The 21,098-nt window shown below is 46.5% G+C and overlaps 1 protein-coding gene across 1 annotated transcript in view; it reads left to right on the forward strand.

Moving 5' to 3' along the window:
- The window catches only part of LOC104278071 (ephrin type-A receptor 4), a gene marked incomplete at both ends in the record, with an annotated part of 47,020 nt that overhangs the window by 24,119 nt on the left and 1,803 nt on the right, over positions 1-21,098 (forward strand). Inside the window, one exon of the mRNA XM_009874924.1 lies at positions 9,288-9,443. Within this exon, the coding sequence (XP_009873226.1) occupies positions 9,288-9,443 (156 nt within the window). The remainder of the gene's footprint in view (positions 1-9,287; positions 9,444-21,098) is intronic.

Consider the following 21,098-nt stretch of genomic DNA (forward strand, 5'->3'; position numbering starts at 1 on the left):
TCATTCTTTGTGCTGAAGCCAGTCATGTCTTGGAGCTTTGTTCATGCCTGATGTGGCTTTCTGCAGTTGTTTTCCCCGGGATTTGGTTTTATTTTATTTTATTTTAATGTACCTTCTTACGCAAAGGGAGACTTTCTGCAGAACTTTTGAAGAAAAGCTTGGCTTAAAGCTTTCCTCAAGCTGCTGCCTCCCTAGCCAAATCTCCTTTCAGATTTTACTGGGTGATATTTTGCTCAACTGGGCCAAATCCTGTACTCCTAGAGCAGCAACTGTGGTGTAAATCTGTGGGTTATCTGGACCTTAAGGGTGGATGGGCTTCTTCCCAGGTAATTCCTTCTCTTGCTTTTATTTATTGGCCGTAAAAGGCTGTCACAGATAAATAAGCGTGTTCTCACTTGACTCGATGATTTCCATGGCGTTGCTGAAGGTGATTTATAATTTATACGGGGAAAGGATTTGCTGATCTCATTAATAACTTTCCAAATATCTAGATAAACACGCTATCGCTCTGAATCTAGTGAGCTTGAAACAGCCAAGGTATTCACCTGCGAGGGCTTCTGGCACCGCACGCTTTCCCAGACAACAGGAGTTTGACAAAAGAATGTGGGAACTGCCAAAACGCGTTTCTCCTCGCAGCCACCCAGATCACCCGAAGGAGGGAGATTTCATCTATTCTTGCTAAATTATTCTTCCCTACTGAAAGGCTTGTTGACAGGAGCAGATTCCTGGCTCTCTGGTTTGATTTTATTTTTTTTAAATAGGGACTGTATTTCACAGCTCGGAGCGCTCAGCCCGGGCAGGGATTTCTCTGCGTCCCCTCGAACGCCGTGCCAAAGCCCCGCGATGCAAAAAGGCAGGTGAACAGTCTCCACCAGCTTTTCCTCTCCCTGTGAAAGGCGACCTGCAGCAGCCCTTGCGTGTTCCCTGCTGCTGTGAGATTTTGTTTCGTCAGAAGTGATCGCCTCCTCTCTTGTTATCTGGCGATCTCCGAGTGCTCTGTACGCACTTATTGCTTAATTAAACCTCCCAACAGCTTTTAGATGTGTCTGTTGTGAATTTTATTGCCACTTTGTAAGTGGATAAACTGAGGCAGGGATGTTGAAGTGTACTGAGTGTCTGGGGAGTTGCACCCATCAAATTAGGGGGAGCCCAAAGGAACAGCCCTGCTTTTTCTCTTCCACTGCTCCCTGCTTTTTCTCTTCCACTGCTCCCTGCTTCTTCCTTGCAATTAACTCCTGTGAGAAAGCGTTATCCACACCCGAGAACCTGATCCGCTGGCGGATGAGTTGGAAGGTGAGGTGAGGCCAGCTGGGAAGGAAATGAACGATTTTATTTATTTTTCCTCTTAATACTGTGATACACGCTGTGTTGGTGAATGCCAGAAGAAGGTGAGGCAAGCCAGGACTTAGCCCTGGGTGACCATCCCCGTAACCACGAGGTGACACCTTGTTGCGAGGACAAACGTAGGAAAATGGCTTCCACCTGCCTCCTTGGGCGTTTGGGGTTTTGTAAGCTAGCCCTATGAGGAGCAAATCTTGAGCCTGATCTTCAAATCTGGGATGGAATCAGGAATAAAGAGTATCTAGAGGAATCCTGGGTGGTGTGAGCCTTCCTGTTCCCCTTCCAGAGTGTCTTTGGTAGCGATCACACCTCCACGTGTCCAACGCCTCTTCTTGAGATCTGTGTAAAGAAACATACAGCCTGAGCGGGTTTAAGGAGAAAAGGACAAACAATTGAACCGCCGTTTTCTTCCTCTCGTCAAAATTAGCTCCCGTGCTGAACTTTGCATCGGTAACGACCTAAAAGTGCTCACGCGCTCCAAATAGCAAAGGGCGAAGAAGAAGAGAGCAGCGCCTCGTCAACGTGTGACCCTGTCTGAAGTGTCGTGGGTAATCAAGTGTGAAGTGCTTAATGGATCATGATTTGCACGCCACGGTTTTGATTGATGTACTACTTAGTAAGAGGATTGATAGTTTTTTCGCGGCGATGTTGATGGGAGTCTCTCAGAAGCAGCTCTCTCTGTTTTCGGGAGAGCTGGGGCAGTGACTTCTTTTGAAGCCGTGGTGCTCCCAGCATCTTTGTGAAACGGTCAAAAATACTGCCGAGTTGTTATCTTGCATAGACCCAGATCTCACCAGAACTGCCTATATTTAGGCATCTTTGTGTCAAGCAATTCTCTGGGGAGACCAAAATAGCTTTTTTTTTTTTTTTTTTTTTTTTAAAATAATGTCATACAGCCATTTAAAGAGGATGTGATGATTAAACCATATTAAGGCATCTTTGCTCTAGCTCCGGAGTTACAAGTTTGAACTCTGTTCTGGTCTGTTCACAGTAAACCCAAGAAGAAAAAAGCCCAGAAAACCACTGTAGTTTTTTAGTTTGCCGGCATGATGTGGCTCCGTCGCAGCCATAATTCAAGTTCAAACAGTAGCAGAAAACATTTCAGTTCTGCTGTGGAGTGAAATTCCACTTGCACACAAAGGAGGCAGCGTTAAAGGATTTGTGCACAGGATCAATCCACAAATTCTGGACAACAGGCAGTTGGTTAGAGGCCATTAGTAATAACTCTTTTAGCCAACTTGCAGTGTTTCGTTACTGCGTAGAAAAGACAAGCACTTCTAAAATAACGTCACATCGTAGATGCTCTTTAATACCTTATTTCGAAGTCCAAGCCCCTAAGCTGAGGCTTGTGTTAGGAGCAAATAGACCTTTTAAATTCTGACATCGGAGCTCTGTGTGGGGCCTTTCCCTGTCCGGCTGCTCGAGCTGCTCCATCACAGACTCCACCTTCCTTTGCAAGTTAAATTACTTTCTACAGAGCTCTTAAGGTTGGGGAGATGAGAGAGAATCCCAGGCTGGCTGGACAGTGAGATACGAATCTCTGTTCCCATCAGTACTTTTACACCACTGAGGAGAGAAGCTGCTAAGCAGGTCTCCTGACAAGAGGATTAGGGCTCCTTAATGTGGAGATTCAGGCCAATTAATCAGCTTTCACCGGAGTAAACTGTGAAAACTGTAGTAGGGATTTTTTTTTTTCACTTTTTATTTTTACCCTGTAAATTTTAGTCGCTTAAAGAACAAACGCCACAATCTTCTGTGTTTTTAATTTCAAAAAACCTCTTAGGTTTGCTTAAAAAAAAATTTCTGTCAGTTTTGTGATTCTCCCTGATTCAAGGGAAACCATCAACTTGTTTTTCCTAATCGAGTAATTATTTGACACCGATTGCTTGACTCGTGTCTTAAACCTCCCAGCGAGCATAAAGGTGATAAAGTTCCCAGTTGGGATGAAATCTGTGACAGAGCCCGGTGAAATGGAGAACAACATCCAGACGCTTGACTCGGGCGGTAATATTTTAAAGATTTCAGTGATGCGCCGAGCAAGGATGCAGCCGCTCGATTCCTGAGAATGGTCTTTATCATCGTACCGGGGCATCCGTTGATTGTTAAAATAGTCGATAAGAGGAAAAACGTGCTTCGATGTGAAGCTCCACAGGCTTTTACCGCTCGGCTGAGCCCTGCGGCTGCCCTCTCCGCTCCCCTCGCCAGCGCTAGCAAACATCCTCCTGTAGAGAGCAGAGCAGGTTGGGATTTGCATTCCGCTGGGAAACTGCTGCCTTCTCGCTGAGAAAAAGGGGAATTTGGTGATGGTGGTTTATTTTTATTATATTTTTTTTCCTCCAGTGATGTGGAAAGTGTCAAACTCACCCCCAGCTCTTACCCCGCTGCGCCGATACTACAGCTATAGCAAAGATGAGCATCGCCTAGATAAACCAGTCTTATTAATTCATTGAAATATGAGATTTTCAGGTATATTTTTTGAAAGGGTTTTTCCTAGCTGTTGTGGTCTGTCAGCTGAGTAACCAAGTTCAGCATAATTGTCTCATTCAGAATTAAATCTTAATTTTTGAGAATAAAAGCGAACCACCAGAGCAGCGCCCAGGAGGATTGTGTTTCCTGGCTGCTGCCCGAGGATGCAGGTGAAGGCTTGGGAGAGCCAAAACTTGGCTGGAGCTGGACCCGGTGAAGGCTGTGGGGCAGTTAAGGGGCTCTTCAGTGAGGTGGAAATCTGTGAGTCCCTGGGCCTCGATGGGAGCTGCAGAGGGATGTGGCTGGTCCCTGCAGTCTCTGACAGGCTGTGACACTCAGTGCCTTGAGGATAAGGCCAGTGTCTCATCCCTTCCTCTCCTGAGGATTCGAGAAGACCCTTTGGATGGTCATCCCGATTCGTTTCCACACCAAAAGTCTCTCTAAGCTCCTCGCTTCTTTTAGCTTTGGAAGCGGGCGGTTGAATTTCTTGTCTCCTAGGAACCAATAAAATAAAAATAAAATCTGGCCACCTCGCCGTGGGCGTGCGCCGGGCGGGCAGCGTGACGTGGGGTTGCCCAAGGTCTCCGAGGACCGCTGGGAGCACCTACAGCTGCCTCGGGATGCTTCCCTCCTCTTCCTCGTGGCGCCGGCTGGCGCTGAGCCTCTTCTGATGGCCCAAGAGCTGCAGCAGGAGCCACGTCCTAGGACACTTGTGCTCTCTGCTGCCTTTTTCTGGTTTGAACTCTCCTGGTGCATGGACTGAAAATGCTCTGGAGTTCAACTTTGGAGGCTCTTTCCCCAGCGGGGTCGTGTTTGTGTTTCCTCGTGTCATTTTGCACAGCAGGAGTGCAGGCTCAGGGTGTGGAAATGCTGGTTTTCCCATCCGAGACGGGAGTTCAAGATGGGGAAATGCCTTTTAATTTGTAGCAATTGCGTGGCCGTTACTAACAAGAGGTGGAGATCCTACAGTGCGAACATCAGAGGAATCCGGCATTATTTGGTACATCACATCAAATTCTACAACTTGACATTTAAGAAAGGCTCAAGAGAAAGTAAAAGCTTTTTTTTTTTTTTCCTTCTTTTCCCTGGCTTCTGAGGATCTTTATTTATCGCCCTCAGAGGCATTACAGTGAGTAATTAGATTGGACCGGGAGAACGACTTAATTTTACAAGAAACTCATTAATTCATCCTATTTAAAATCTTCTCATTTCACCCCAAACCCAATTATGCTCGTCGTGGCAATGATCTGGAAAGGCATTGTCTCGGAGGAATTAGAGGGGCCACTGGGACTCCTGCAGTATTCTTGTCGGGGAGACAAGGGTGATTCCTTTTCTTTGACTTTTAGGTCAAAAGAACTAGTCGCTGGGACAGCTTGACAATTAGAAAACCCTGATGAGCATTGGGAAGGAAAACAGCTGTACAATAACGGAGGGGTTCATGGTGCGGGGCAGAAAGCTCATCAGAAGAGACTATCCAAACAATGGAGTTCTATAATTAACACACAAAAATCTGTTCAGAAATGGTAATAACAGTAAAAAAGGGCTGAGAAGATGCTGCCTGCTCCGGTGGCAGATGTGGTTTTGTTACGAGGCGGGAGAGAAAATCCATCCTCTTAAAGGATAAGAACAACATTAGCGGGGGGGGAGAATAAAAGTAATGTTTTGTTCCTAAGGGTGCAGTTAAAACACGAGCTTAAAATATTTCCAGAGAGAAAAGAGCTGCAGAAAAAGTAACCAGTGACAAAAGACATGAAATAGGCTATTAAAGTATTTTTTCAAGTCTTTAAACACAAATTTCTCACTGACATTTATAAGTCTGACACTGAAATATCTTTTCTTACATTATTTGCTCTGTCCTTCATTTCACCAAGAATACTATTTGGCGGTTTTTCCTTAAAGTTACCGAGTCATTGACTTAAAAAAAAAAAAAAGTTTCTCTTCTGTTGTGTGAGGAATTTTGATATTTTTGTGAGTGGGGAGCTGATATGTTTTTCTGCTTCAAAAAATGGAAGCGACTGAATGTATTGTTTATGAAATTTTGAATTTGCAAGAAGACATTTTTTAAAGATCACACCCCATTCCTATCAGGAAAAAACCTCAAACTTAACTTATTTAACTGAAAGGAATGTCAGTAGAACCTTGTCTCCTATGAGTTTTTTAAATTCTGATACTGATGGCTGAAATTTTCTAATAGAAAACACAGCATTTGGAGAAACCAAGCAAGCAGCCCACACGTGCATTCTTTTTTTTTGGTCTTTTTTCTTTTTTTCTTTCCTTTTTTTTTTGAGAAAGCCATGAGTCTGAAAATCAGGTTTTAATGGGAAAATGGAGTTGGAAAAACAGCTTGAGAACGTTTACATCTGTGTTTGACTGAAGCTCCATCATTATTCAGAGCAGCTTTTGCAATTTAACGTGTGTCACTCTAGTAAATTTAAAAGAGAAGAAAGCAAAAAAAAAAGGTATATAATAATGACCAGGAATGTTTGACAAATCCTGTCTCTAAGAGAAGAAGAAATCAAGTAGTTTTTAACATGAGAACTCAGAAATGCCAGGGGAGTTGTTTCAGGCTGATGTCCATTTAAAGTCAGTAAGATCTGATCTTGAGGAGAAACTGTGAGGTTCTGCATGCTGAAAATATTTTTGAGGCTTTTCCTCTGATAGCGCAGGTGCTTGTAACCTCCTTCCGCTCCTGGGTGAGCTGGGTGTGAGAAAAGATGCTTTTCCTCTTTTTTTTTTGGTTGAAGAAAAAACCTCAATTAACAGAAAGAACCAATCAAGGCAAAGCTGAGGGATTGAATCCAAAGTTTGCGCCGCACACGTGAACTAATCTTTTTCCGACGGTACCTATCGAAAGCTCTTTTAAAAGGCAGGGTCTCACCCAGCAAATCCCTCCCAGAAGGATTTGTCATGAGCCAAGTAAGAAAAGACTTTTGGGGACAGATTCTGGACGGGCTTCTTGTCTGCTGACGACATCATTAACCTTCCAAAAAAAAAAATTAAAAAAAAATCCCATCCGTAGCCTGAATGGGCGCTGGTTTTAATAGGTGTGTCAGCAGAACTTCAGCTTTGACAGGATTAAAAGTCAAGTTTTTAAGTGACGCTACCATGGAAGGGCTTAAGGGCAAAGAGCTGCTGGTTTAGTGCAACCTGTTGGCTGCCGTGATGGGAGAGAGGTGAATCGCTGAGCAGGAGAAAAAAAGAAAAGAGTGTTCTGGAGCGGGGGATTTTATTTTATTTTTTTTTTGAGGCAAAATGGCTGCGTGTGCATTAGGAGCAGCCGCTTTCTTCAGGTCTTGAAATATTAATGATCTTGGCTTAATGTAGTCAAAACCAAAATACAGTGCATGAAATGAAGGCGGAGGAAAAAAAAATAAGCCTGGAATTGCAGAGTTGGGGTCCCCATCTATTCCCTTTTAAACCACCAAGTCTGAAAAGGCAGTGAGAAGGAAGAGGAATTGTCATAAAAATCTTTACCTGCTATAATTTTCCTGCTTTTCCAACAGCAGGTAATAGCCCAAGCAGGATCTTCAGCCTTGGGCTGGGTTGTTTGTCATCCAGGTATTTTCCTGCTAGCGAGATGCTGAAGACAGCCCTTTGTTCAATGATTTCGGTGAACCGTGGTGTTCGCAGCAGTGTCAGGGGTTGCGTGCTTTATTTTAAAAACCTGGAACGAGAGAATTTTGTGATTACGAGCAGTCAGCCTGGGCTTCTCTTGTCTTCTTTTTTTTTCCACGCCTCATCTTTATTTGTGAGATTCTGCCTGTTGGTGTCTGTTCTGGTCATACTCGGGCTTATTTCTGATCTAAGCCGTGACGGAGAAAACCGGGACTAATATCTCAGATCAGCATCTGCCACTTGACTGCTGCTGTTGTTAAAACCTGGCACGAGAGGATGTGTAGCGATAGGACCACTTGCTCACCAGATATTGCAAATCATAGAAAAAAAGGAAAGGTAATTTTTCATGTGAGGGTTTGTTTCTTTTTCCTCCTTTATTGATTTATTTCTGGGCAATTCACATCGCAAGCAGAAATAGCTGTTTTTCACGAGCGGCTGTACCTGGTGGCTTTGGGTCTGTGTTCAGGGGGTGCTTGTCTGATGATGCGGAGAGGTTGGGTTTGACCCCCGCGATCCTTCGTGCGGTTTTGGGTTTTAATCAAAACCCCGAGGCCATCGGAAGCACGACCACAAAGCACCTTGTGAGTTGAACCTTATCTAATTAACGTGATGCACGTAAGCTCAGTCTCCTGAGCAATGAGTTTTTCTAAAAAATGAGGTTTTCTAAAATCCTCCGGTCCGGCGAGCGCGAGCGGGCTGGGATCTCCCCGCAGACGGCACACGGTGTGTTGTAAAGTTAGGACGCGTGAAGGAAATTCCAGAAAAAGACTTTTTGGTTTAATAAGAGTGAAGTAACTTGCTGCCTTATCAACGCTTTAGGAAGATCCCTCTCCCTTTGCTGTCGGAGGGCTTCCCGGGAGAAGGAAGGGGAAAGGACAAGAGGGACTAAGGGAAGGGGAAAACTCGGTGAGAGCCCCTCGTGCGGGGACCCCAGAGGTCGTGGAGGGGATAAATAACGAGATGTGAGAGCGAGTCACACGGTAAATCCTGGGGACAAGGATTATTTTTTTAATGCGTCTGTGTGCTTGAGTGTTTCTCCCCAGCGCTGAAATGTGGTGGGGACCGTGGCCTTCTTATGCTTAGCCCAGGGAGAAGTTTCTAGGCTGACATACCCGATAGCCACTGCTCAGAGGTGTTAGTAACGACGCTAATGAGTTTTTTGCAAGTGATGTCACGGGAGCCGTTGGTGTAAGCGTTGCCTCTGTGCAGCTGATGTCACCGTGGGACTGGGTGGCAGCGGCGCGGCTGCGCTCTGCCCTGGCTTCGAGGAGGGGACCTGGAGTTGCTGATGGTTTTTTTCCTCCCTCAGAGAGAAGGAGCCAAATGAATTCTGCCTTGCCAGGAGGCAGACGTGCCATTTCCTGGCGTGGCGGGCCCAGGGCCTGGCTGCCAATCCCAGTGGGTTCCTCTTCAGACTTGGCAGTGGCTGGCTGTCAGCTGCCATTCCTCAAGTGGTCACAGAATAAACCCAATTGCTCCCCTTTTGTCGTGCTCTCTGTGGGTGTGAGTGCAGGTGGACAGGGGTTAAGCGCCGTGCGACTCCCCGGTAAGCATAAAGAGGCGGCTGATTTTCTGGCAGAGCCAATACAACAGTATCATTTGGTTGGGTTGTTGGTTTGTTGTTTTTTTTCCCACCATCTCCAAGCCAGCTTTTAAAACGGCTCTTGCTGGAATTAGAAATCAGTATCCCCTGACACAGGATTACTCATTAAGAGCGTGATGATTGTTAATTCTTCACCTGGGGCTAAGAGGACATCATTAGATCTCTTTGAAATGTCTCCTGCCTTGATTTTGAGTAAGTAAGCTAGCGATTTATGATCACAGCCTGGGCAAGTAACACTCTCCCTTCCTGTTCTTCCATCTAGCTTGCAAAATCGGATACTACAAGGCTCTCTCGACAGATGTTGCTTGTGCCAAATGCCCGCCTCACAGCTACTCCGTCTGGGAAGGCTCTACCTCCTGCACCTGCGATCGGGGCTTTTTCCGAGCTGAAAATGATGCTGCCTCCATGCCCTGCACTCGTAAGTTGGCCTTTGAACAACTCTCTTCCCCTTTTTATCATCCGTTTCTTCTCCTGTCTTTATTTCACTGTGTATGAAGGAAATACCGCCCGGAGATCCGTGTCTCTAAGAAGTGTCCTCTTCTGAGAGCAGCTTTCAGTCGCTCTTCACAGCCCTTTGCAGGTGCTGTTTGCGTTTTGGCTCCCGCTTCTGGGAGAGAAAGTGTCAGTTCTCAGCCCTGAATTCCTAACAGTGACGTGATTGCACTGACCCTCGAGACCTTACGGTCTAAATAAATCAGGAGACTGGAAGGAGACGGAGCTACAAAAGGGCAGGCGTCGGAAAGAAAATACAGGACTTGTCCAATAGATTGCACCTTTCATCTTTTAAATTCAAGTGCTTGGTTGTGAAAGCTTTTCTCATAATTGTATGGTCTAAGGTAAACAGATAATATTTATAATTTTATTAGATAGTTAATTTGTTCCAAGTATAGCTGGTGACCCTTAGGAACACAAAGGTGTTCCTCCGAAAGGGGTAGATAGCAGCAATAAATCTTAAACTTTAATGAAACAGACACCCGAAGGATGGTTTATTTTATCCTTTGTAGATAAACATATCATCTAGAGCAAATGGAATTTGCTTTAGTTCCACCAAAATGCCTTCAGCAAGGAGAACAAGAGGCGTAGTGTGCTGAGCACACCCACGGGGCTGCTGGAGCGACTCCTCGGCCAATGGGTTGGTTAACGGCTCAAGCAGCTGAAGATCTGGGATTCCAGGCATGCCCTGGTCTTAAATCCTGATCATCTAATTCTTCGGTTTTCACTACTGTAGGAGCAGAGCAGTTTGTTAAATAAAAAAAGAAGTGAAAGGGCTGTATTTTACCAGGGCATATCCATGTGTGGCTTTCCCTGAGAGCGACTGGAAATGCTTCCAGATTTTTGCAGTTCAGCTGTGTATTTTTGTGGAGTGTGTGTGTGAGTGAGAGAAGGCTGAGATATTTCTTTTGTAACGTTTTAATATATTCCAAATTCGTTTTGGAGAGATGACTCACATTTATTGAAATCTTAATTTCTCCCTTACAAGGCAGAGACAAAGTGTGTCCATAACTAAGGCAGTGCTCAGCCCTTGCCCACACCCCCTTGATTCCAGCTCTTCTTCAGTCATCTCCTGCTTTCCAGCCGTGACTTTCGCTGGGTGGTGGTTGAGCAGGTCTGGGCACAGCCAGGAGCAGCTGCTTTCGCTTAGTAGTAAAGCAGAGAGAGGTCTGTGTATCCCTTGCCAAACACTAGCTTGGGGCTGGAGGTCTAATTGCGTTGGGAAACCTTGCCCAAGTGAGGAAGAACGTGCATGTTTTTTTGTAATTTAATTGACACTAAGAGATCTAAAGCTTGACCGTTTTGATAGGAAAAAAAGTCTTTTTTTGCAACAATAAAACTATTGTTCGGAAGGTACAACCTAAATAACGTTAAGTTTCTCATAAAGCCCTGGTCCTAGTGAGTGGTATCGTGACCAAATTGAAATCAAATTAGTAATCAACTGGTTGAATTGAAAGGGGCGTGTGCAGCGGGTGAAGCATGAGGAGCGAGCAAAACGCTTCCAGATGGGGGAATTGTGAGCGAATGGGTATGTTTGCTCATATTGCAAAATGTCCCCCTGCAAGCTTCGCCCTTTTTTGTTAAGTCTCAAATCTGCTTCTGTCACCCTTTCCCATTCGTCAGAGGTCAGGTCAAGTCCCCGATCGTGGTTTTCTATCCTGAAAATATGAAGAGGGAAACAGAGAAGAGGGTGGTGCTGGCTTCAACCCTCATCTCTGCAGCTGGCGAGGAGGACTCGGCAAGCCAGCACCACGACCCCACAGACACCTGGACTGGACATCGGGTCTGCCTCTGGAGGTCCTTTTTCATAGCCTTAGATTTCCTTGTGGCTGAAGGGCTTCTTTTTCTTACATCCAAGGTGAAGGAAGACACAGAGATTCTTTCTGAGCTTCCCCACTCCCCGCTGCGATCCCCTCTTTGTGGGGGAACGTTGTTAGAGCGGTGGGACCTGCACAAAATACTGGGTGTCTCCTCCTGCCCACGCACATGGGGAGAGCGGCAGAAAGTGTTTGTAGGGTCTCTTTTGAAGGAAGCCCCTCTGGAAGAAGGTCCCCGTTTGTCTGCCTTCCCGGACAAGACGTGGAGACAAAAGGGAGCGTAAACATCAAAGGTTCTTGCAGACGGATTCAGAGTCTAATCAGTTCTTACCAGTTGGTTAAACCAGGTGACAAACCCAATTCCCTTGTGCTGACAGCCATAATAATCAGGCACCTTCTTTGTTCATTATGCTCTCCTTAGCCCTGGTATTCTCATTCAGGCCTGCATTTAGTAATCGCTCAGTGTGACGGCGCACTAATGAAGAAATAAAACACGGTATCTGAGATCCATTCTTCTAGCAAAAAGATAGACTCTGCTCCACTGGCTTGTAAAATCAGGTTTCTGTTCACTTGGAGAACTATTAGACCAGGTGAATAAAAGTAACGTCAGGTAATTTGGAGAGAACACCTGGAATGGGCTGTGGATTGATCCTTTCTTTATTATTTCTAAGCACTTTTTAAGATGAAGAACTTCAGCCTTCTTAGGATGTGTTTTTGTAAAGCTTTGACCCTTGGCTATTGATTTCCTTTCGTAGTAAGCTGGCTGGCCTTGGCGCTCTTCTTGCCTTCCAGGTTCGGGGAGAAAGCCTGTTAGGACTTTCCATTAGCCTGATTGTGCTCATGACTGAAAGGGAGTTGGAGAATTCCCCTTCCTTTTCCTTTCCAGCAATTCCCATGGCAAGCAATAAAAGCAACGCCTCCTTCCTGATGCGTCCAGAGTTTTCTTATTCCGTAACACCACTCGTCGTCCGAGTTGTAAAAAACTGTGCCTAACCTTCAGGTGAGCTGGGCACCCGATCTAAACAAATACCTCAGACTCCCGTTTTTAGCCTTTCCCTTTCGGATACGTCGCAAAAATAACGTTAAGTCGAAGGTTCAGACCTTGGTTAGATCCTGGCGCTTGCTGAGAGGGTGGGATTTCCGTAAGGTCTGATGGAGAAGAAATTGCCTCGTCAACAAGGGGCTGCAAAACAATCGGTCTCAATCGTGGTCCTCGTCCAGGAGTTTCCTTCTCCGCAAGGAGAATCCTCCATCGCCCGGCGCGGGCAGGTGCGCCTCCCACCCAAGTGCCCTCCGTTAATGAGTCGAGTTCTCTGACTGTTCCTTCACAAACAATGCTCACATTATGAGCGAAAACGGGACGGTTTTGTATTGTTTGTGTTGTCTGTTCGATCCCGATTATTAATGATTTTTAATTGGGAGCCCTTTACAAAGGAGAGATTACCAGCGTCCACTGTCCAGCTTGAAATTTGTCTCAGTAAATGACCCTGAATAATTCAGTCCGTTGTGCCACCCAAACAGCGACCGACTCGCTGATATTTTGGCGTGGCCTGAAATATCTCTAAAACGGTTGCGTTTAAGCCAGTTTATACCCGGAGAAGCTTAGAGATAATGAGAGAAAATTCAGTGCGAGGCAAGAGAAAAGTGCCTGCTTTTAAAGGGCTTTCTCCAGTTTAGGTTATCAAGAAATCGAAAGAGCCTGACTTCAAACAGCAAACATCACTTACTTGTCTTTACATTCGCCTCTTCTAATTGAATTTAGTGCACTGCTGTATTTCCTCCAGAAAGTATATTGTTTTTAAATTACCATTTCAGTGCTATTACTCAAGGCTCCTGCTTCTAATGCTTTCTGACAGTTATCAGCATAATGAACCATAATGAAATGATGAGCAATCTACGGTGGAAACTCAACGTGGATTCCACTAGAGCTGTGTGACTGCGTTGTTAAAATTTGAATGCGCATTAAAATAACACTGTCCTTATTTGTTTCCAAGGTCAAGGCTTTAAAAAAAGGTCTGCGTGGTCTAAACACTTCCAATTTTGTAAATGTTGCAGCCTAATACACGCCCTCAGCGCGGTCCTGCGTTGCATTTAATATATCTCGGAGATAAGTATTTGACCCATATTTTCCAAAAAGGATGAATTTACCTACCTAATAACTGTGCCTGCAAATGAGTAATTACCCAGGAGCCGATTATTTGAGCCTATGTTCATTAGGATTGCTTAGACTTCTGAATAAACAAATGCGCTCTTTTTTTCCTTCTACTTAGCTTGAGCCTCTCCTGAATTTCCAGACAGACGCCGATTATCTCTCTTCTGACTTTTAGAAGAAAGAGAAAGTAGGGGCCAGCGCGTGGCCGTGCTGGCTAGTGTGTTGTAGGTGGCTTCGCGCTTCTTTCTCAGGGTTTGCTCGCTCGTTCTGGTGCTGCTGCAACTCTCTGTAGTATGTGAAGTGTGTGCCAACACAGCCTCCGATCTTTAGAAGTTAAATGCACGACATAATTTTTCCCCTTCTTTATACACGCGTCCGTACCTTAAGTAAATTATTTTGGTCTTAAAACACCACGTTGTTCGCTCCCGTCAGAAAGCTTTCCGAGGTGCGGCCTGGCAGCTGCACGAGCAGAGGGAGCGGTGGGCAGGCTGTAGGGAGAGAGAATGATTTTTTTTCTTCTCCGCGCAGGCTGGGAAAATAGAGCATCCGCCGCTGCCAGAGCGAGAGAAAGGGATTGTGAGTGATGGGAATCTCAAAGGAGAAGGCTGTCTCCCCTCGTCTGCGGTGACGGGCTGAAGGAATGGAGAAAATGTTGAATAAGGAGGGGAGTGGCTATGGCTCGAAGAGAAGAGATGGGAGTAATTTGACAATGCGTGTTTGTAATCAGCAGACTTAAAATTGTCACTCCTTCAAATAAAGCAACTGTGTATGAGCTGTCTTCTGATTTTTTTGGCCAGAGCCTTAAATTAACAGAGACATTCACTCCATTAAGTGGGGGCTTTGATTTGGTTAGTCAGGACCCAGTTCTGTAGAATCGTTGGAAGCAAATTAGAGGGTGAACAGAATGAGAAATTCAGCGCTGGGGCCAGCGGCAGAGCAACTTATTTTTCTGGCTGGATTTCTTTCCTGTCAGACTGTCAGATAACTTTCTGGTATCCTCAGTGGAATTTTTTTTTTTTCCTCAAAGGAGTGAGCAGTGAGCACAGGAGGTATTGTCTGCAGCTGGGTTATTGGAGTAGGTGCGGCAGCGGGTCTTAGCGTACGCGGCGATGCAAAATGGTCTTGGATGGTGGGGGTGTTTTTGAAAGAAAACCCCAGAGCCCAGCGTCGGTTTTTCCACACCTCTGCGACCTCTTCGCTTAACTCCCTTAGCCTGGAGAGAAGAGGAAATATCGATTGGATTGTTCTCCAGGTGAAAGGAAGACAACCTATTGTGAAGCTGGTAACCAGGGTTCTTTTGGCAAGTCAATAGGAAATCGTCCGTGCCAGTAAAACGGGCGCTTTATCACTGGCGTCGGCCCAAGGTCCCCAGCCTGGCAGATCTCCCGCTGAAAGTCTTGCCTGAGTAAATAAATTAAGAATCGTTTACTAATCAGTTGCTTTATTAAAACCCAGTTGTAATGTTGACCCTGCAAGGAAAGGAGAAGGGAGATGCAAACAGAGCAGATGACTGATGTTTCAAGAGGCTGCTGCATCTCGCAGGCTGTTGGCTTTGGTCTCCCCAGTTATAAGAAGGCGCAGTCTGCACCGATACATGGTGGGGAAGAGCCAGGCAGGCAAGAAGCGAGCGTTGGCCGAGCCGGTGGTGCTTGTGTGAATCAGCCCACAGCAACAGGAGGCCTGTCCACAGCCGCTGAAAGAAGCAATTAGAAGCAGCAACGTACGTAACTGTCAGGGGGAAAGTGTGGGCTTGATTTCTAAGCCTAAACTTACCCAGCCCACGTGTTTGCTCTGCTTTATAACGTGTCTTTTGGATGCTTAAAGACCAACAAGAGAGGCTCGTCCGAAGGGCTTCACCGCTAATGTGCCGAAGCGTTACTGACAGCTCCGCAGCCGTGCGGGTCTAATGAAGCTTTATGAGATGGGAAGAGGAGGCCAAAGTGCTTTTTCTTGAAGGCTCTGCCTGGCACCGCTTTGCCAGACGTTTTAGCGAAGGAACTTAAAGGGTTTAAAGGCATTGATTATTTAATGATGACTCTCTTTGCATCTGCTCCGGAGAGAGTAAACTCTCTATTTCACACTCGGCCCTGCCTCCGGGGAGATGGATTCGGGGATCATGATGGAGTTAAAGACTATTGATTAGAGTTGTTAACGGCTCTGCATACGGTAACGGCATCGTGGTCGCATTGGTGGGGCTCCAACACGACCGAGAGCCTTCGCAGAGTCCTCCTGCCTCTTGGTGCCCAAGCCAGCCCCTTCAGAGGTACCTTCCCGTGACATTTCAGTTCGCTCTCTGTAGACAGGCTCTGAAGATCTTTAGAGCAGCTCGTTGTGCAGATCTTTTTTTCTTGAACTCCTCTTTGTTTGTCCTCTTTATTCTCACTGCTGGCTTTAGCAGATGTGCTAAACTTCTCGCCGCTTCCGATGGCGCGTTTTCTCCTTGGGTTTTCTTGCGATTAGGCGGCTGGATGCTTAACTCGCAGGTGCCTGCTGCTCCCCGAACTTGTCAAAGCCTTCAGTGCTCCTCTGTAGTGCAGCCAAGGCCAAGCTGCCGATTCAAGACGGGCCAGTTCATAGCAGGCTCCTTTCAAACGACGGTGAGTCAGAGCAACCTTCCCTGTTGTCCAGATCGTGTTTATTAGGTAGCGAATTAGCTCAGGATTTCTGAATGCCTGAAGTTCCCTTTGAAATCATGGGAGATGAAGAGAGTTGGCGTCTCTGGAGCCGACTCCTAAAGAGGATCTTTTCTTGCCAGTCCTGGGCCAAAGCCCACTGAGACCTGCTGCTCTGCCTGATTGACTTTGATTAACGAACACTCCACTGCTTTTACCGGTATGTTTGTAGAGTTCTTTTCAGTTTGAGGGTGAAGTTAGAAAGCTTCGAACTGTCACAGGTTATCGTATTATTTTTACTGTTTGTTAGAATCATTTTTAATTGTTGTCAAGCTACGGTCTGCTTTTTCTGCCTCCGAACCCAAGAGGTGGCATTTTCCTCAAGGAGACTGTGGGAACGGTTAAAGAAGATTAAAGTCTTTTCTCCATGCTTGAGGTTTTCTGATGTCTGGTGGGAATTGCCAATGAAGCCTCCTTCCGATTTCACGCTGTCAGGCAGATGCAGACCGAACGCACAGTGACAACCCACTTGAAAATAATTCTCCATTGCCCCGGCTGCAGAGACATCCGTTACCTGATAGAGAAATGTGCTTTTACACACGTGCACACGCAGGCTGAGTTAAATTATTTTGGTTTTAATCATTTTCTCCTGGCAGAGCTCAAAAGCTTCGTGCTGCTTGATGCTTAGTCACAGACACATCTTTCCAAAGTGTCTCTCTTTTAGAGGAGGGTACATTTTAAAGGAGGGTACGTTTTAAAGGAGGGTACATTTTAAAGGAGGGTGACTCTCAGCTCTGGTGACTGACAGCGTGCTCTGAGGAAGCTTTGCCTTCTTGAGGGGAGATATTCGAAGCACTTCTATGGGGAGTGTGGGTTTCAGCTTGTGTTTTGAATAGATCTCCTCCCACAGAGAGATCTTTGAAGGTAATAAATGTTAACCATACCAGAGGTTAGTAGTAAATAGATGTGGTTGCAGTCCAAATACCGATAATATCAGTTTGGTCCTTAATGGGTGATGTTGCTGCCAAAATCACCCGCTACTGCTGTTCATGGCCGAGGACTGAACTGGCACAAGAAAAGGAGCTCCTGGTAATGGGACAGGCTGTGAGAGAGCAGGCAGGCAGCTGTGCCAGAACCCCGTGCTAAAGTGCTTTTGGGGTTGTTTTGTGATGGTTTTGTTTCTCAGCCTAGGAAACTGGTATGTAATGGCTGCTCAGGTCTGGTAAAATTGGCCAAACCTGAACCCAGATCTTTTATCTTCAGTGCTTTGTCCACAGGGCCACTGAGAAAAGGAAAAAACAATTATACCTTTTTTTTTTTTTAAACTCAACTACAGCTTTGGTGATCAAAAGCTGTTTGCCCAAAATTTGGAGCTGCTAGTTTTCCCAAAGTGGGATTCTGGCATCCTGTCAAGCTGGGGCAGCAGAGAACCAAGCGGCAAGGTCCTCCTTATTTCTTGTCATTTTATGGGACAGCAAAGTCACTCGGGAGCTCTTTTGCTGGGAACCACTTCTTTCTCTTCTCCTTTCACTGTCCTTTAATCCACGCCTCCCAACCCTGCACTGTTGCTGAACTAAATCAACTGGTTTAGTGAAGACACTGTTCTTTATGTCAAACGAGTCTGTCTGGTCCAGTTGTAGAAAACTGTAATTGAATTTACTGGCATACACCCACGGAGACTTTCAGGGAAGCACCTTGCTGGGCAGGTCAGGAATAAAAAAGGAAGATGTAAACCCAGGGATATTAAACCCTTTGTTATAACTATTTAAATATAGTTCCCTAGCACAGCGCAGTTACAGTTCTACCCTCGGATCCCACGGCTGGTTTCCAGAGGTTGCGTTTCCAGCTGCAGGGAGCAAGGGCGGCTGGCTCGGTTGAAGTCTAGCTGCACGCCCCATAAATTGTCCCGTCTCGCTGGAGTCCCTCCAGCAACCCCGCTGACATGGGTTTTGTGGTATATGGAGTCTGTCAAGGGAGAGGAGCTCTCCTGGGGGCTTGTGGCCTGCTTAGACCTCGTCCTTTTTCCCTTTGGCCCATGTGAAGAGCTCGGCGTGACCCGTCCCCGCGGGCAGCGGGAGTGCTTGCTCGGTCGCAGCTGATCGTCTTTGTGCTGTTTGTCTTTGAAATTGTTCACGGCGTCCAGGAGGGACTTTTCTTCCTTGGTCAAAAGGGTTCCACTAGGTTGAACCTCCCGCAGTTGGACCGTTCGATCCCAGATAGCAAGTTTGTGACAGGGTCTTCGCTGCAGGAGCTGTGATTCCTGGTCTGAATCGTGGAGGATCCGTAACTGTTCCCACAGAAACCTCTAATCCACAGAGAGCTGGCGCACGGGGAGCGTCGCGCACGGAGATGTCCCGCGGCCGGGAGAGGCAGGAGGGAGCCCGTCGGGTGTTGATCCGTGCCCTTGTCATGGTTTTCATCGAGCCTCCTCGCAGACGTGCGGCAGCGTGGGGGAGGCGTCTGGCTGGAATGTTCTGGAGGGAGGGAGAGAAATTTTGATGGGCAAAAAGCTAGAACGCAGCCCGAGATTGTGGTAAGAAGTAGCGCTCTTGCTCTTAACCTCTTAAAAGCTCTGTTCTTCCTGAATATTCATTTGACACAGGGTACAACACTGTCCTTAAGACAGACAGATCTCTCTGTGGGCTGTAGCTTATTGCAGCAAGAGAAAGCCAAACAATCTGCATTGCCCAATACATTCAAGAAAATCTAGTAGGAGGGTTGAGGAAGATAGCAAGATTAGTTTGACAAAGATTATTTGTTGCTAAACAGAGTCTTCAGTGTTTCCCTCGGCCCCGACACACACAATGAATTGCTCCACCCAGGGCCTTGCCATTTGCTTCATGGCTCAGTTGATTTTGATGGGTTTATTGTGAAGCAGGATTTATGGAGCCCCAGGAAGGAATAAAATTAAAAACTTCCGATCCCCATGTTCCCACAGGGAAGTCGCTCGCCGTGCTGGGTGAGGGGTCCAGCTTTCAGGCCCCCTGATCCAAGCGTGTCCTCTTTGCTCTCCCTGATGGGAGACGCGTGAGCATCTCTGAGGTTCTCTGCAGGAATTTTAAGAAAAACTCTATAAATCGCGGGGTTCAGGCCAAGATTGCAAGGCGTTGGCAGCGTTGCCGATGATACAACCTCTTGTCTCCCCTTTCATCTGCCCCGTAGCTAGATTTTTCTGCAGGAGGACAGAATTTTTGGGGCAGGACATCGGTCCCACGGAATCCTGCTAACTGGGCCATGGCCCTGAAAGGATTTCTCCTCGTGTCTATCAGCAGTGGCTCTGTTGTCAGAAACAAAGCAAACCTTGATCGCTGGTGAAGGAGCAGATCCGCCCCGTGTTTCAACATCTGAAGCCGGGCCCATCAATCTGAAGTTCTTCCCCACTCCCAGTGCCAACGGCTCCATTGGTGCCGACGCTCCAGAGAGAAAAGAAATTGCTTTTCCCCTCGCTGGAATGTCAGCCCACCGCTCGGAGACTCCCCCGCATCTTCCTTTTCTCATGCCGGAGGTGGCGCGCTCATCTCGGTGACCTGCGAGCATCTGCTTCCCTGGTTTTCCGCTTCGTTGCGTCTCTGTTTAGACGCTGCAATGCCCTGTCCCACATACTAATTACTGACTTCTTGCTTCTGAGGAGCTTGATTCATTCTGGCACTTTTTCCCATGTGAAACTGGACCTAGAGCCTTGGAAAATATCTTAATGGACATCAGCGTAAGGCTAGGGTTAACCCCAAACTGCCCGCTGTATCCGAGCTAAAAGGCGCCTCTTTTAGACCGTTGTTTGTTCTCCTGCCTCCCTGACAGCGCTGAGGGGGACAAATATTGTCACTTTGTGCAGCAGCCTGCCCTGAAGAGGGAGCCCTGGTGGGTGTGAGGCAGCGTGGGCAGTTTTGGGGTGTCGATGGGTTCCTGCACTGCCGCTCGAGTTGGTGATCGCAGGGTGCATCTCCCACCTCGCCGCGCTTTATTTTTTAATTAGGAGGCTTGTGTCTTTGCAGGCTAAGCACAGACTGCTTTCTCCCGCCCAGGGGAGCTGGCAAATCCAGCTTTTGAAGGAAAGAAATGCTGGGCTGAGACCTGTGACCGATGCCCAGAGGCTCGTCATGCGCCCTCGTCCTCTCACCACGTCTCTGCCTCAGTTTCCATGCGGTGAATGGAGATTAACCCCATTTTTTTTCTCCTTTTCTTTCCCTGGTAGTTTCGAAGCATTTAGTTTTTGGAGCAGGAAACATCTCTTACTGTGTTTGGTGACTGATCTTTAAGTAAAAGTTGACTGATCTTTGAGTAAAAGGGTTTTGTCCTGAGGAGCCCTGACCGCTGCCTGTGCGTGGGCCTGGCCCGGCCTCTCTCTTCTTCTCCTCGCAGTAATTCTACCTGATTAACTCAGAGACTGTTTCAGAGGTTTGGCAGGAAGAGAGGATTTCCCTCTCTTCAAAACTGAATACATTAATTTTGTGTTTCCGAAGCAATCCTCGCTTAGCTACTCTTGCAGCGGAGGCCTTTCCTTTGGCTGCTGAAGATAAGTCGAGACGTTTGACTCCTCTGTAATTTAAGGCTCTTTTCTTAACCTGCCTGCCTCTCCTAAAATCAAAGTCCTACACTTCAGTCACTTGGTAATTTCGGCAGAATTTCACCATAATATATTCATTTTTCATCTTGGCCTGATGACTGGTCTTGTACTTTTGGCATGTGAGGAGGCCTTTCCTTTGGCTGCTGAAGATAAGTCGAGACGTTTGACTCCTCTGTAATTTAAGGCTCTTTTCTTAACCTGCCTGCCTCTCCTAAAATCAAAGTCCTACACTTCAGTCACTTGGTAATTTCGGCAGAATTTCACCATAATATATTCATTTTTCATCTTGGCCTGATGACTGGTCTTGTACTTTTGGCATGTGAGAGGTTATGATTGATTTACTTACACGTTTAATAAGACTGTTGGTGTTGGCTGATTTTACTTCCCATTTCATAACATTTGGTAAGTAACAGAAATGGCAAACCTGGAAGGAAGC

The sequence above is a fragment of the Apaloderma vittatum genome, unplaced genomic scaffold, assembly GCF_000703405.1.
Source record: "Apaloderma vittatum isolate BGI_N311 unplaced genomic scaffold, ASM70340v1 scaffold34508, whole genome shotgun sequence".
In the NCBI taxonomy this organism is placed as follows: Eukaryota; Metazoa; Chordata; class Aves; order Trogoniformes; family Trogonidae; genus Apaloderma; species Apaloderma vittatum.